The sequence below is a fragment of the Ammospiza caudacuta genome, chromosome 1 (genome assembly GCF_027887145.1).
Source record: "Ammospiza caudacuta isolate bAmmCau1 chromosome 1, bAmmCau1.pri, whole genome shotgun sequence".
NCBI lineage: Eukaryota > Metazoa > Chordata > Aves > Passeriformes > Passerellidae > Ammospiza > Ammospiza caudacuta.
Genome location: NC_080593.1, coordinates 119,570,812 through 119,585,477, shown reverse-complemented (window position 1 = coordinate 119,585,477; position 14,666 = coordinate 119,570,812). Strand labels below are relative to the sequence as shown.

Sequence of the window (14,666 nt, the reverse complement as noted above, 5' to 3'; positions counted from 1 at the left end):
CAGGTGTGGGGCTCTGGACCTAGAAGGCCAAACAACTGATCAGATGGGGCAAGATCCTTCTGGGATGGTGGGGCCTCCTGAAACAACACCACCTGCACCCTGCATAGAGACCTCCTCTGTTAACAGGAAAAGAAGGGTAGTTGTGATAGGGGACTCCCTTCCAAGGGGAATGGAGGGTCTGATATGCAGACCTGACCCAACTCAGAGGGAAGTCTGCTGTCTCCCAGGGCCTGGGACAAGGGATATTACTGGAAAATGATCAATCCAGTCTAGTAAGACCCTCTAATTACTATCCACTATTGGTTGTTCACACTGGCAACAATGAAATAATAAAAAAAGAAGTCTGAGAGCAGCCAAAAGAGACTTCAGTAACAAAGTACACGTGGCCTCAGTTTCCTGTTAGCCTGTAACAAACCTCGAAAGTAACTGTGGGCATGGGCTGGCTGCACACCTATTTCCAACTTCCCCTTTTAAAGAATCTGTGCTTGCTTCACTCTTTAGGAAGAAACTGAGATAAAGTAACTTCTGAGGTCCCATTTCAAACCTGCCTTAGTGTCTATCCACGTACTGGAACAGTTGATTTAGCAAAAGTATCTATTTAGGATAAAGTCCAAAGTACAGACTCTACACATACTCCACCCAATTCCTCTAATCACGCCACCTCCCATAGGTGTGCCCCATGCATGCACAGGGTTGTCACACGTTTAGCAACCAAAACAGTTTTACTGACTTCAGGTTTTGACAGATTTGCAGCCCAAGATCACAATCTGAGCAATATAATGATGGGCCATTAGCCTATGCCCCAGGCCTGCCGTGAAGGCTTCTGGCACAAGATGGTACCTGTCCCGCGAACAAGCTGAGCCTTGCTCATTTAATATCAAAGGAATAATTCCCATTTGGTTTACTTTGAAATGGGCAATTGAAAACTGGTGGATCAGGAGCTGATTCATGGGCAAATTGAAAGTATTCACCTCAAGAATGGGAGGGTCAGTCCAAAATGTCCCAGATAGGTAGAAGAAAGCAACTCCAGGTTTTAATCTGCTGGTGAGCTTTGAGATTCTGTAATGGCTTTGAATGAAGCCAGTCCCAAGGAGAAGAAACAGTTAAAGTCATAAACACAGAGAATATTGGAAAAGAAAGAAGAAACATACATGCCATCTTAAAGTACATTTTATTTGTTTTTTAAAAGTCAATCATAAAAAGTGCTGGGTAATACTAAGCACCTTTGACTTAACTGATTGCACATTAACTCTGAGCCACTGACTGCTAAGCCAAGTTTTGGACTCTCCAGATATGTTTCAAATTTGTTGTGCTACAATGTTTTGCTTTTTGTTTTTCACAAGGATAGGCGTAATTCAAAATATTAACTATAATAAAATGTAAACCCAAATCTTTTAAATAATATCTTAATGATGCGACAGATCAGCAAGATCACTAATACCATGCAATATCAGAGGAACAAGCACTGTAGTAAGTTAACAGAACCCAAAGAGCACAAATTTAAAGGCATGGTTTAAAAAGCTGCAACACTAATATATTGATAAACTGTGGTCCAGAAATTATAAATAATAAGAAAAAATGGTTGTGCAGGAGTATAGCTAGCACCTTGGGAATCATTGTCAGCTCTAGTTTAATATAGCAGGATTTAGAAATTGTGTGGCTGAGTCATATTACTCAAGTCACATTTAAAGTCTATGTGAGCTTTTCCTCTTTCAAATCTTATTTGTTAACTGCATTTCTTCACAGTGTGAATTTTAAAACACAAACATGCATTTGGAACTGCTGCATATCTCCACTTTTTTTGCATAACACGTAATTTTAGTTGATAATTATGCTGTGTTTTATTGCTAATTAATTTCTATGTAAGCAGTAACTCAGCATTACTCTTGAAACATTTTCCACTGCACTTTGATCTGATCAGCACTACTCTACCTTGTTTGCTCTTGACAAGACAGCTCGCAAGTTTTTGAGTGTATTACTGATTTTATTTCACTTTAGGAGGTCTAGTCTCCTGTTTAAACACTTCTATTTTTTAAAATGCATTTGCCATATGTATCTGCCCTGTTTTGCAATGGCTAGCATTCATGACATGAATGCTTACTCACTTTAGGGCAACAAACCACTGACTTTATTTGGTTTGTGATAGAGTATTTCCTGCATTTCCCTGTGTGGGGTTTCAGAAATGTCTGTGGGTGGAATCACAGTTGTACGATCATTCTTGACAAACTTGATCATCATGACAAACTTGTCTGGATTTTACTGTCTCCTTTTTCACGGCTTCTGTGTCTAACCATTTGGCTCATACAATAGTCTTACATCACAGTCCGTCAATAACACACTTTTTAATAGTTCTGGGATTTTTAATCTACAATCTTTAATTATTCATTCTTCTCACTTGGGTAACCATGTACTTTTTTGACTTTCTCTTGAAATGTTTCTGTTTGCAACAGGATATTCACCCTACTGCTGACTGTCCTAATGGACAGGACTGTGAGAGCTGCATCTTTTATGTTTTCTTTACATACATTCCTTTTTCTCTCCTCCCATCACCTCTCCTATCTTCCAACTGGAGCTATAGCTATGTTCAGTACTCCAGAGGAATGAAAAATGTCCAGATGTTGTTTATATACATACACCTGCCAGCTAACGAGTTAATACATGATATTTGTTTTTATAATAGTACAAACACTCTTTAGTTGTCCCAAATATTTGCTGCTAGCAAAGACTGCAGTATTCCCAAGGCAAATGAAACTGAATTATAGCATTGGAAAATAAAAAGTGCATTTTGAAGGTTACAAAGTCAGTTATTAGAAAGTTTAAAAAATCCCAGAATTGTAGGCCTTTAATCAAGGTAAATATCATGTAGTTACATTCTTTTTTTTTACCATAATTTTGCCAGAATCTGAATATATAATCTTGTGCAGGGAATACAGCATTCTTCAAAACTTTGTTAGGTTACTCAGTGCATACAACTGAGTACCTTACTATATTGCAAATATAAATCCTGTTTAGGGTACACCAGCATTTATATTTTCATGGATGCTCATTAGCAGGGAACTCAAATGCTGGGGTTTTTTATGCTAAAGTGCTTTACATGTTCAAAGGGCAAGTCCTTAATACACCACTGGTTTTGTAGCTAGATACTATAGCTGTGTATTGCTTTTGACGGGCTTAGCACTTAGGGAAGTCAGGCCTAAGCTCTCAAATTGACCTGCAGAAAATGAGGGTCTATCAGATAATTAGCCATGGTATGATGGTATAGAAATAATCCACAGAAATAGATGGAATATAACTGTGAAGGAGAATCTTTAGTTAACTTTGCCAGGACAGCCACTGCTCTAGCAGTCATCCCCTTGCCTCACCAGGTTTCCATCTACAACAAAGAAGAAGCAGGGATTCTCCAGTCTCTTTGACTACATAATCTAGGTTCATCTGTAAAGCTCATTCCTAAATTACTTCCTTGTAGATATATGTATATATTAAAGTTTTCTCATTAAAAATCCAGAGTGAAAATGTGAAAATTGTTCCACATGGCATCTGTAACACAGGTCCCTTTTTATTAAGCTCCAAGAACAGGATGCCTCACTTTCCCATAGTCCACATCTTAGATTGCCAGCCATTTTTCTTGCAAAGGTAAAGACTCAGCTTCAGAATGAGTGGAATCAATGGCTTATCTGGTGACATGCTAGCTATTCCTTATTCTCCTTCAGTGAATGAGTTTATGCCAGATTAGGAAATAACAGATCTCACTGTGATACCTATAACAGAAAGGATAAGATGGGCTTGTATGACTTGTGGCACAGATGGCAGTATGGAGAAACAGGACCATGTTTTTTGAGGCTCTGCAATTGTACAAAGTAAAATTGGAGCCAGGAAGATGTAGCATTTTCTGTTGGGCCCTTCTTATCTTGATCATCTTGCCCATCGTTTTTATGTTTTCCCAGGGTCAATTTTTGACCCAAATCCCTTTCTTCTTTCCCAGTAAAACTCAGCCTGCAAATTGTAGGAACCATCTCAGAGGTTTTATACCTAAGTCCTCTTGTCTTCTCCCCTCCCACACGGCCATTCCCACTCATTTCCTATTCCACCTCTGTTCTTGGATTTCATGTTTGAGTCATATCACAATTCCACATCTTAATCTCTACACTGAGACAGCTGCCAGTCTGTCACATACCTCCTCAAAATCTTTTTTATTCTTACTGTCATTTCCTCTCATTTGGGTCCCAGATTTCATCTTGCCCATTCATCCTCAGTTTCCCCTCATATGTTCCTAATCCTCCTTTCTTCCCCTTCCTGGCTCCCATTCATAATCTCTTTGTTTATTCAGTTCGTGCCCTCATCCCTATATACCTCTCACGTCCTTTTTTTTTATTTTCTGATGAGTCCATATGTTGCTGTATGTAGCAAGTATGTGTTTGGCATGGCATCCCACATGATAGTGGGAAATGGGACCAAGACATTTGACATGCAGGGACGGATGAATGGGACTTCTCAGCCATCTCAGCATGGGATCTTGTTCAGAGCTCAGGCTGATCAGCTGTGATTGACACAGGAGGCCATGGGAGAGAGCCTGCAGTGCTGTCTTACAAAAGCATTAAATGCAGATTGGTGTGTGCTTGAAGGAGAGAACACAAAGTGAGAATCAGGTTATTAGTTTTGAATCAAGCAAGATTTAAGAGGTCTGTAAGCCTTTTCGTTCTACACTTAAATCACTGCATTTCCCTTTGCCTGTATTCGAGCAGGAAGGAGACGGAGAGCAGGGAACAAAAAGGCTTTTAGTTTCATTGCCCTGAATTCAGCATGATCTCTATTAGCTCAGAGCTTCACTTCCAGAGAAAAGAGCTGCTGAGCTAAGAGCTGGAAGCAGACCCAGTTCCAGGGGCATCTTCAGAGAATGAAGCCCCAAAGGTCCAGCAGGTCATTAGAGTGTACAAAACCTCTTTTCTTGTGGGGCTTATAACCTAAATAAATTTGGACAGATTATCTTTGACACAGAGGTTAATTTGTTGACCCCATTTCAAAGTCTAACGCCACTGCCATTTCTCAAATCACTAAAAATGTTACCATGGGTATTTTCTTTAGCATTGTTCACAAAAATACATCAATTTTTTTTGGTTGAAATAATTCATGCACACTTGAACTGAAGGCAAGAATGGCCTTGCAGTATTGCAACTGCAATGGTTATAGCAGATCAAAGCTATAAGCCGTTTAAAATAACCTTTGAATGAGTAGTGTTGGGTGTGTGGAAAAGTAAGTAAGCCTTGTTCCCGCTGTTGCTTATAACACATATGTCACTGGTGTTTCAATGTAGAGAATCTGCTCTTGTCTAAGACTAGGAGTTTAAATCCTTGTGCACATGAAAGCTACCCAGTAGAACAGGCATTTGTCCATGTGCTGCATATAGCAAAATCACACTGTGATGTGTAAAATACTGTACAGATTGCAGTATATACTGTTCAAAGTTTATTTTGAGTCTTCTGCATTTTCATAAGACAAAAAATATGATCTATATCATCTTACAACATTGGCAGTATGAAACATACACACAGTATGCATTTTGAACTGTAGCATATGTACAGAATGTTCACAATTTAAACAGGAGAAATGTAGCTCAGCATGTATCATCTATCTATCATCTATCTATCTATCTATCTATCTATCTATCTATCTATCTACCTATCTATCTATCTAATCTATCTATCTCTATAGGCTTATTACCATAGTATTAGGAACCTCTCTGAAACCTTTCCAACTGAAGAGCCCTCCAAGCTTACCTTAAGAATTCTCCATCCCTCCCCCTCTCCACCCCAACCCCAAACTCATAAGTACTTGGAAATGCTTCCACCTCTCTCCAGCCTGCAGCTGTTTCTGGAAGTTTTACAATACATACAAAGGACACTTGAAGAAATTTGTAATGGAGCCACTACTACTGTGATGGAACAACAGAAATTACACCCCACCAGTAAGGATAGCAACTGGACACAGCTGTATCCAGCTGAGGAGTAACATTATCCATTTCCAAATATAACAGTATTTGCATTCTTTCTCCTCACTTATGACCATGCTGCAGCAAGAACTCTATAAAGAGCTCATGAGAGCTTGAAACTGAAAATCCCTCCAATTCTTAATAAACTACTTTCCTAACAAGAGACCACATCACTATAAGCCTAGGCTTGCACCTTCTGAAAATTAGGTTCCTCTTTCCTGCTAGAGCTTTGTTAAAGGCAACTGTTCAGCCTCACCCTCTTTCTCCAGTCAGCTGAGATGCCAATATCTATGGATACATCTATTATAATTTTAACTGGTACGTTATGTGTAAATATCATCCGGTTGGATTTGCATTGACGTGATTCATACTATATATAAGACATCAAACCTTAATATGTTCTAGCTTCCAGCTCTTTGAGATTCCTTCACTAGTTAAGAATTTAATCCATCAACTTGGACTTCTTAAATGGTTGACACTTCTAGAAGAGTACTCAGCATTCCTAAGGATGCAAGATGTTTCAGGGTCTGTTCCCTGTATTTTAAAGTGTTTGTGGTATGGTTCAAAATGGTTTCAGGTGTGGGGATGGGTTTTTTTTCATCTGCAATTGACCGGAGACAGTAACTTTCAACAAACATGAAAAGTGCAAACTAAAAAAGATTGTTGTAACCCTCTTCACACCCTTTGGCGGAACTACAGTAATCTTGGTGTTTTGATGTTTTGATCATGGGTGAGGGCTTACTCTAGCTGCCACAGCTACTTAATTGTATGTGGACATTTATTTCTCACCAAACTGAACTGAAACACTAAATTTTCACAGAAGAGGTCACTCGTAAAATGAGTCATATTTTACAGTGTAATGTCTTACAGTGCAATGCTTTTCAGTTCTGAATTAGTCCTTTTCCATGAATTTACAGGACTACTAGGTAAGAAACCTCTTGGGATTCCCAAGCTGGGGATTTCAAATACAGCTACCTGCAAGAAGTTCTAAAGAACTACAAATGAAACATTAGTTTCTCTTATAGTTTTCCTCCATGCATCATATTGCACAATAAGGGTGTCTGATTTTTTGGTCTCAGGAGGGATAGTCAGCTGATGGTTTTAAGCAGTGTTGCTCAGATTTGGGTCACTTTTAATGTGGGACACACTACTTAGATTTTTCCTGGTTAACACAATAGCATTTTAAAATATTTCACTGCAATTAAAAGGAATGTCTGAGAAAGAAGACACACAGCTCTGATGACTTCAAAACCTCAGATATGCCTCAGGCTCTCAAAAATCCTGAAATCTGCTAAGGAAGGTGCTTTGTTAACTGGCATTTTTATCTGCTAAGATACATTTGGGACTCTACAATTTCGAAAAAAACTTCCAACAAGTCAGAAGGAAAAGTCAGAAGACCGGTGTTCTACAGTTTGTTTCCAAGATGAAAGGAATATATAAACCACCAAGCATTGCGAAACATACAACATACGATACTGCATGCGGCTGAAAATGAGCATGAACTTGTCTGTCAGCATTCAACCGAACCACAATTCCAAAACCTGAAGGATCTTACTCCGTCTCTCAGTGTGAATACGCATTGAAGAGTGTCTTACATCACAGCAACATTTGAGTGTACCTTGTCCCAAATGGCAGTGGAGCAGTAAAGTACTGCTCCCGCCCTGGTATTTTGTTAGTCCCTGCCTTGCCATGAAGCATTGAACTCCCCGCACCTCTTTGCTTCTCCACCTCATCCCAGCTCCTCGCGCTGGGGATCTCCCCATTGCCTGGATTTTGTCTCACCTCCTCCTTCCTTTCTTGTACTCTACGTAACAAACCAGAGAGGTTGGCAGAGTACGAGGAGTGGACCCAGTTTCTTCTCATATAGTTATTTCTTCTCATACAAATACTCCCCTTGCTTTTTAAGGGGACACATACATGACATCGGATGTCTGTATGAAAACCAAGCGGAGGCCAGAGTTGCTCTCTGTCCGAGTGTGGCACCGTTCGCACTGGGGACACGCCATGGCCACTCCGCCACCGAGGCCCCGTTTGCGGGGCACCGAGACCCTCCCAGGGTGCCGTGACGGCTGAAAGGGATTGAATGGCGGGGAGCCCTGAGATGCCCCCACCATTCCCGGGTCTCCGTCCTGGCACCTTCCCGCCTCATCGGAGCCTTTTCCCGGCAAGCCGAAGGCTGGGGTTCCCCCTCCTCCGCCGCCGGGAAGCGGCGGGGGCGGGCGGGCGCGACCCTCCCCGCGCTGGGCGCTCCCCGGGGAGGAGCCGGCCGGGTCGCACCGGGCCCGCTCGCCAAGTCCGGCTCCGAGCAGCCAAACCCAGCCCCCTGGGCTCGGGGTGGGCGGGGAGGGACGGCTGGCCGGGCGCCTCTCCTGCCGGGAGCGGGAGGACGGGCGAAACTTTCCTCCCCGGCGGCGGCGGCGAGGCACCGGCAGCCGCCGAGGCGAGCGCCGCCAGCATGGGCCCCGACACGCTGCCGCTCGGCACCTACGGCGGGGCGGCCGCCGCCGCCGCCCTGCTGCTCTGGGCCGTGTGCGTGCTCTGCAGGAGGAGAAGGTACCGGGGCGGGGGGCGGCCGCCGCATTCCTGCACGGCCGGGCCGGGGGAGCGGGGCTGCCGGGCGGGCGCGGCGCCGCCGAGCCGCGCATTGGGCCGCGCCGCTCTCCGCCCGCCCCTCCGCTCGGGCCGGCCCTATCAGCGCCCGCCGGGCCGGGGGCGGCGGCCCCCGCGGGATGGCGGCCCCTGGGGGCGGCGGGGCCCGCTGCGGCCGGCAACGGCGCGGGGGCCGCGGGCGGCAGCCGCGCCGCCGGAGCTGAGGGAGAACCGGGGGGGCGCGGCGGGGGGCGGCGGCTCCTCGGCTGACCTCGGGCGGGGGCGGCCGCTGGCACGTGGGATTCTGGTCTCGCCTCCCGGGGGTGCGTGGATGCCGTGCTCGGAAAGGAACTGTGCACGTAGCGCATCCCGGGCCGCTCGGCGTGTGCGAGGGCGGTTTGCTCAGGACCTGCTGCTCCGTGCAGCCGCAGAGCCCCAGAGCGGCCCGCGGCCGCTGTCCCGCGGAGCCCCCGGTGCGCCCGCCGAGCCTGCAGCCGCTGCTGCCGGGGCTTGCGACATCGGCCCTCGCTGCCCTTCTCTCCGTGCCGAATAGCTTGGGTTACAGGCGCTCTAGTGACTTCTGTTGGTGTTACCCATGCTGTTGCCTTTAGTTTATTTCAAGTGTACAATCTATATAAACTCAAAGAAGGTACACACGTGTTCTGGGACATTTCAAGAAGAACGTTCAGGTTTTTTGATGGGGAAAAAAAAGCACTGTCTGAACTATACTTTCTGAAAACCTGTTACTTTATATACATTTTCCCAGGTATTTTTCACTTGATGAAGTGAAATGCTTGGCTACCTGAAGCCAATACTTGTTGCTCTTCAGTGTCTCTTCTGCAACTGATGAATAAATGTGTGTAAAGGCTGACGGAGGAGGTGTGAAGAAGGGGAGGGATCAGTATTCACTGGATTGTTTGCTTATTTTTAATTCATAAAATGAGATGCATAGAAAATAATAGATGTAATTCTGAGTAGTAAACTGTTCCTTTTCCTAGTAATTGTAAGTTATTTTGCAAGATGCAGACAAGCAATGCAAAAAAATAAATTGCACTACTAGGTTCTAAAAAAATTAGAAGGGCGGTCTGGCCCTTTTTAGACCAATATCCCTGACTTTGAGACCATGTATAGAATGAATTTTAAGACATTGAAAGTTCATGTTTTGATCCCAGAAGGCATCTGAAAACATGGATGGGTTATTTCCATGGTATCTGGTTTGGAACCATTATTACATGTGATTTGACTTAGAGAGCCCAATCCATTCCTTAAGTGAGACATCCATCCCAATGTTTGAGTGGGGTCATCCCATAACACAAACTGCTTGACAGTAGTCTGTGATGATGCTTCAGCTCAGTTTATGAAATGGACAGATTCTGCTCGACAGGTCACTCTTCCTCATCATAATCCATATTGCTCCTCTGACCCTCTGTAAGCTTATTCTGGGAGTTAAACACATAAAACTTATTTTTGTTTTTGGTAGGTTTAGTTTGCTGCCAGTCTAGCTCCCTAAAGAACATCAGCACATAAAACAAATGGGGAGCAGGACGGCAAATGGGATTGGGTGTCTTTTTAAGGCTAGAAGATATTATACTGCCTCAGCCATATTATAAATTGTGCCTGTCATTTGTTTAAATTCTAGGGCAATTGTAAAAGAATTTTTGAAAATGGAAACAGGCAAAGCTGTTGGTTGTAAAGTTTTCAGCCAGATGTGAGTGGTAGGGAAAAAAGGATCAAAGAACCCATTCTGAATTATTTTCATACCCCTTACGGCTGCAGAGTTTTTCAAGTGCACTTTAGAGTCTACAGCAAAATGGTTTGTGTCACAGCACTATGATGTTATACAGAAGACCTCACAAGAAGGTGTCTGTCTTGTCCCAAAAACCAAACTGCTGTTTGATTAATTAACTACTTGAAAGCCTGTGCTGTTTCTCAGAGAACTGTACAAAGCACTAGTGAGCAAGCAACTGCAAATAACAAATGGTAAAACCTATCAACAGCCCTCAGCAGAAGGTGCTGGTGTTTAGGTACTATCCTGCCCTAGTAAAATGTGCAATTAATTCTCTTTCTTTTAGCATAAAGAAAGAAAAGAAATTATGCATGGTCTGTAGAGGTGCCTAGCAGCAGCCTGTTATGTTCAGCAACCATTTCTGATCTTTGTGAAGAAAAGCTGTTCTAAAGGTGCAGTGGATTAAAGAATGGGGTTAGAGCTTAGTTCATGTTTCTCAAATATGGTGCAAATCTGTGATGTCCCTTTGCTTATCAGTTTATCCATCCCCATGTGTTCTCCACATGGGGAGTATTGGCAAATTACTCCATAAATAAATGCCCAAGTCAAGGCTATGTTCCTGGTCATGGATCATAGCCATTTGGACAGAAGAGCAGACAATGTGGAGCTTGCCTGTGCTAGAAGAAATGTTGGTACTTCATGCATGCATGAGCTCTTGTACAAGTTAATATGTTGCCTTAATGTTGGTATGCTTGTAGCGGTGTGCAAACCCTGTGTAAGGGAATGGTTGTGTTTAAGATACCAAGATAAACTTTACCAGAATGATCAAATTTGACATCTTAACCACAGCCCTGCATGGATTCCATCAAGATTACCACAGTAGGCAAGTGTGTGTATATATAAATGAAGAGCTTAAGTAAGTAAACACCACTAACTTGCACTTCAGAGTTCTGTGTGTTTGTTTTGCTGGGCGATGCCTCTGTCCTGCTTGACTGAGGTGAAGCACAATCACCTTTGTGGCTTTTGAGAGTTACACACCTAGAAGCATAACAAGGGTTTGTATATCCTGGAGAAGATAACTTCCTAAATCCATGACTGATGCTCCTTAAGCAGATGTTACAGGATTTCACCTTTTTTGGTATAAGGTCCTTCCCTTCTGTTTCCTCTCAGGCTGAGGTGCTTGTTACTGGAGTAGGAAAGGTGTTGTATTGACTTAAAATTTTGTCAGAAAAGGTGTTGTATTGACTTAATCTGCTGTTGCTTTTTTCTGTAATGCAGTTGACATAACTTGACATTACAAGATTTGAGGGTGAATTCAGTACCAGTTTTCTCAGCAACAGAGTAGAAAGGAAGAAGAATTTCCTTTTGTATAAATGCTTATCATTTGAGTGCTTGTGGCAGTAATAACACAAGGGAAACTAATTGGAGTCTTTGCCAGGTTTTGTATCACAGATGGTGAAGAAAAAGAAGTAGAACAAAAGTTTCTGTAATCACAGAAAAAAATTAATTTGAGTTAAACTCAATGTCAAATGAGTCTCAGTGCCTTCTGCATGCTAAGAGAGATCTCCCTCTCACTGGTTAGTGAAGAAAAGCCCATCTAGGCTGTTTGCTGGGGAATGTGTTTTCTCCAGACAGCACTTCCATCTTGCTGCTGCATGAAAGTATTTCTACTATGGCAAAAGCTGATGATTTCCTAGCCTGGAGACTGTACAGATTATATTCTCTTTTGCCTTCATGTTTTACTTCAGCCCCAGCCTCAAAAAAAAAAGCCTGTGGTGGTTTTTTTTGGTGTTTTCAAACTGCTTTTCTACTAGCTGTACACAGTCTCATGGAACAGGAGGTGAGATGTCAGGTGAAGCTGACTCCCATTTGTCTTCCAGCAGTGATGCTGCCCAAGTCAGAAAAGGGCCCTTGAGATCTTCAGGGGCTGTGTCTCCTGCTAACTTCCATAGGTGTAGTACTATTCCACTTTTTGTTGCTCAGATTGATGCATATTTTTGGTTGCTAGTGTTCATTGCATGTACATGACTGAAAATGGTATTCTCTGACTCCCTCCTTGAAGAGCAGATGCTGCAAATTACTAGGAAGAAGAGGCTTAGGCTAACCACAGATTAAAACCACTGCCTTAGGGGAAAAGGACAGTGGAGGGAAGTGGAACAAAAATTGTTGTTTCCCTATTTATCCTTTGAAATTGAATTCTCCTAAGGTTTGCATCCCAAAGTTTTCAGATAAAGAAAATAAAGACCAAACCTGGAAAAAGGTTCCTCATTAGAGGTTTATAACTGCTTGGAAAGTTGACACACGTCTGATGTGAGCTGCATCAATGACAGGGTTTGTAAAAATTATTCCCTCTACAATTCTATTGCTTTGAAATGAAAGGTAGATTTACATTACATAATAGGAAGAAGTTCTTTATGATGAGGTTGAGGAGACACTGGAAGAGGTTTCCCAGAGAAGTTGTGGCTGCCCCATCCATGGAAGTGTTCCAGGGCCAGTTGAATGGGGCTTTAAATTTCCTCATGGCAGGGATTTGGAACTAGATGATTCTTAAGGTCCCTTCTAACCTAAACTGTTCCCTGATTCTGTAGTTTTGTAGGGTTGGTATTTTAATTATTAGGAATGGTCTTCATGTCAGGATTGCATGTGAGGAATGCTATGGTACTTGGCACATGTTGTGGGTTTTACATTACACCAGTATAGGAATTTCTGTGCTGCATTGGATGGGACATGTACCTTCTAATAGATTGTTTCTGACTAGTTTCTAAAGCATCAGAACGTGGTATTAAAAAACCTCCAAATTTATACAGTGTAATTGTAGATTGAAGTCAACATAAGAAGAATTTCATGATACATTTCTCAGAAAGGACTTTGCTGTGACCTGAGTTATGGATTTAAAACCTTGTTGAAGCACACTGTCTTTCATTTTCCCTTTTATTCTATATTTTAAAATACCTCTGATCTATACAATTACATTAATCTAAGATACTTTTCCCCAAAATTGCTCTCTTGAACCCAGACAGATATTGTTGAAAAGAATATAGATTTTGTCTTTGCCTTCAAGAACATCTTATCCTTCTCTGTGACAAGCTGTGAGCTTGCTAACAGCTCTCTTACCAAGCGAATTGTAGTTCACAAGATGTCATCAGCCTGTCTTTTTTACCACTTCTGCTAATTTAGGCAATATGTTAAGGTAGTTTTCAGTTGGAGGGAACATCAGGAAGGACAGATAGAAGGATACCAGAAAAATCTGGCCTCTTCCTTCTTACCTTGGCCTTCTGCAGAGGCCTTTTTCTCCATTCTTTCGATTGGACCTCTAGGGAGTGCACATGTTTTCGTGACCTCCTTTTGTTTACTGTCATTGTCCGCTCTTACTCCACTCTGAAAAGGACTGAAGACTGAAACTGTTTAAGGCAGAAAAGTAACAGTTCTGTTTCTTAAGTAGCCTTAGGAAACCTTTCTTTCTCACCATCACACTTGGGTTTTCTGTCAACTGTTCACTGCTGTGCCAAGATGTGGTGGAAGCTTATTTCTTTGCTTGCTTCTACTGGTCAGAGCTTAAGTGAAGGTAGAATAAAATGAAGTCAGCAAAACTAACCTTCTCAGGGTGTACAAGTCTCCATTCACAGGCTGTTGGTTTTTCTTATGTGTCTGATAGACCTGGAGAGCCATTATATCATGGGTCTTGCACAGTAGAGTGTTTCAAGACAGGTTTTTATTTTCCTTTTTTTTTTTTTTTTTGTTCTGCTTCTCATCCTTCTGATTTGTAGCATGTGTGTCATGCACATTTTGAGTTCCAATTCCTACCAGTACTTTGAAGATGACAATAAAATGAGACCTCTTTTAGAAGATAATGAACCTTCTCAGTGATCTCTGATTTACAGAATTCTTTGCTTAAGGTACACTGCCACCTAGCAACAGTTTCCCTTCCCTCCCAGTTTTCTTGACCTACTTTGTTGGGGGTTGTTCAGCTTTATAGTTTATACCTGGTTCTGGCCTTGATCAGCATCCAGAACCCATCAGTAGATGCCATCCTGGTAAATGTATATGCGTGCGAGGTGGAGATATTTTTAGTGGCAATAAGAACTGCTAGCTTCTGGTTTCTGACTAAAGTACAATAGTTTATACTTTCATGGGGCTTTTTCCTCATGTTTCTGTGGAAAGGGCCTATAATTTTTTTTCCCTTCAGATTACTGATTTTGCTTTCTTCTGTTCTTTATTCTTTGGAGCAAATAAAATTAAAGGATGAGAATTAAAAGGAATCACTTTCAGCTCTTTTTATTATTCCAGTGCAACATGAAGCATGGAGTGTCCATCTAGAGCGCTGTACACAAACACACAGAGCTTACAGAAAGTTCTGAACAATTA

At 42.5% G+C, this 14,666-nt stretch overlaps 1 protein-coding gene across 1 annotated transcript in view; it reads left to right on the top strand.

Moving 5' to 3' along the window:
* Window positions 1-8,381: 8,381 nt before the first annotated feature.
* LOC131562528 (cytochrome P450 7B1) overlaps window positions 8,382-14,666 on the top strand; it is a 122,011-nt gene continuing 115,726 nt past the window's right edge. Inside the window, exon 1 of the mRNA XM_058812323.1 lies at window positions 8,382-8,539. Coding sequence (XP_058668306.1) covers window positions 8,442-8,539 — 98 coding nt within the window. The 5' untranslated portion in view covers window positions 8,382-8,441. The remainder of the gene's footprint in view (window positions 8,540-14,666) is intronic.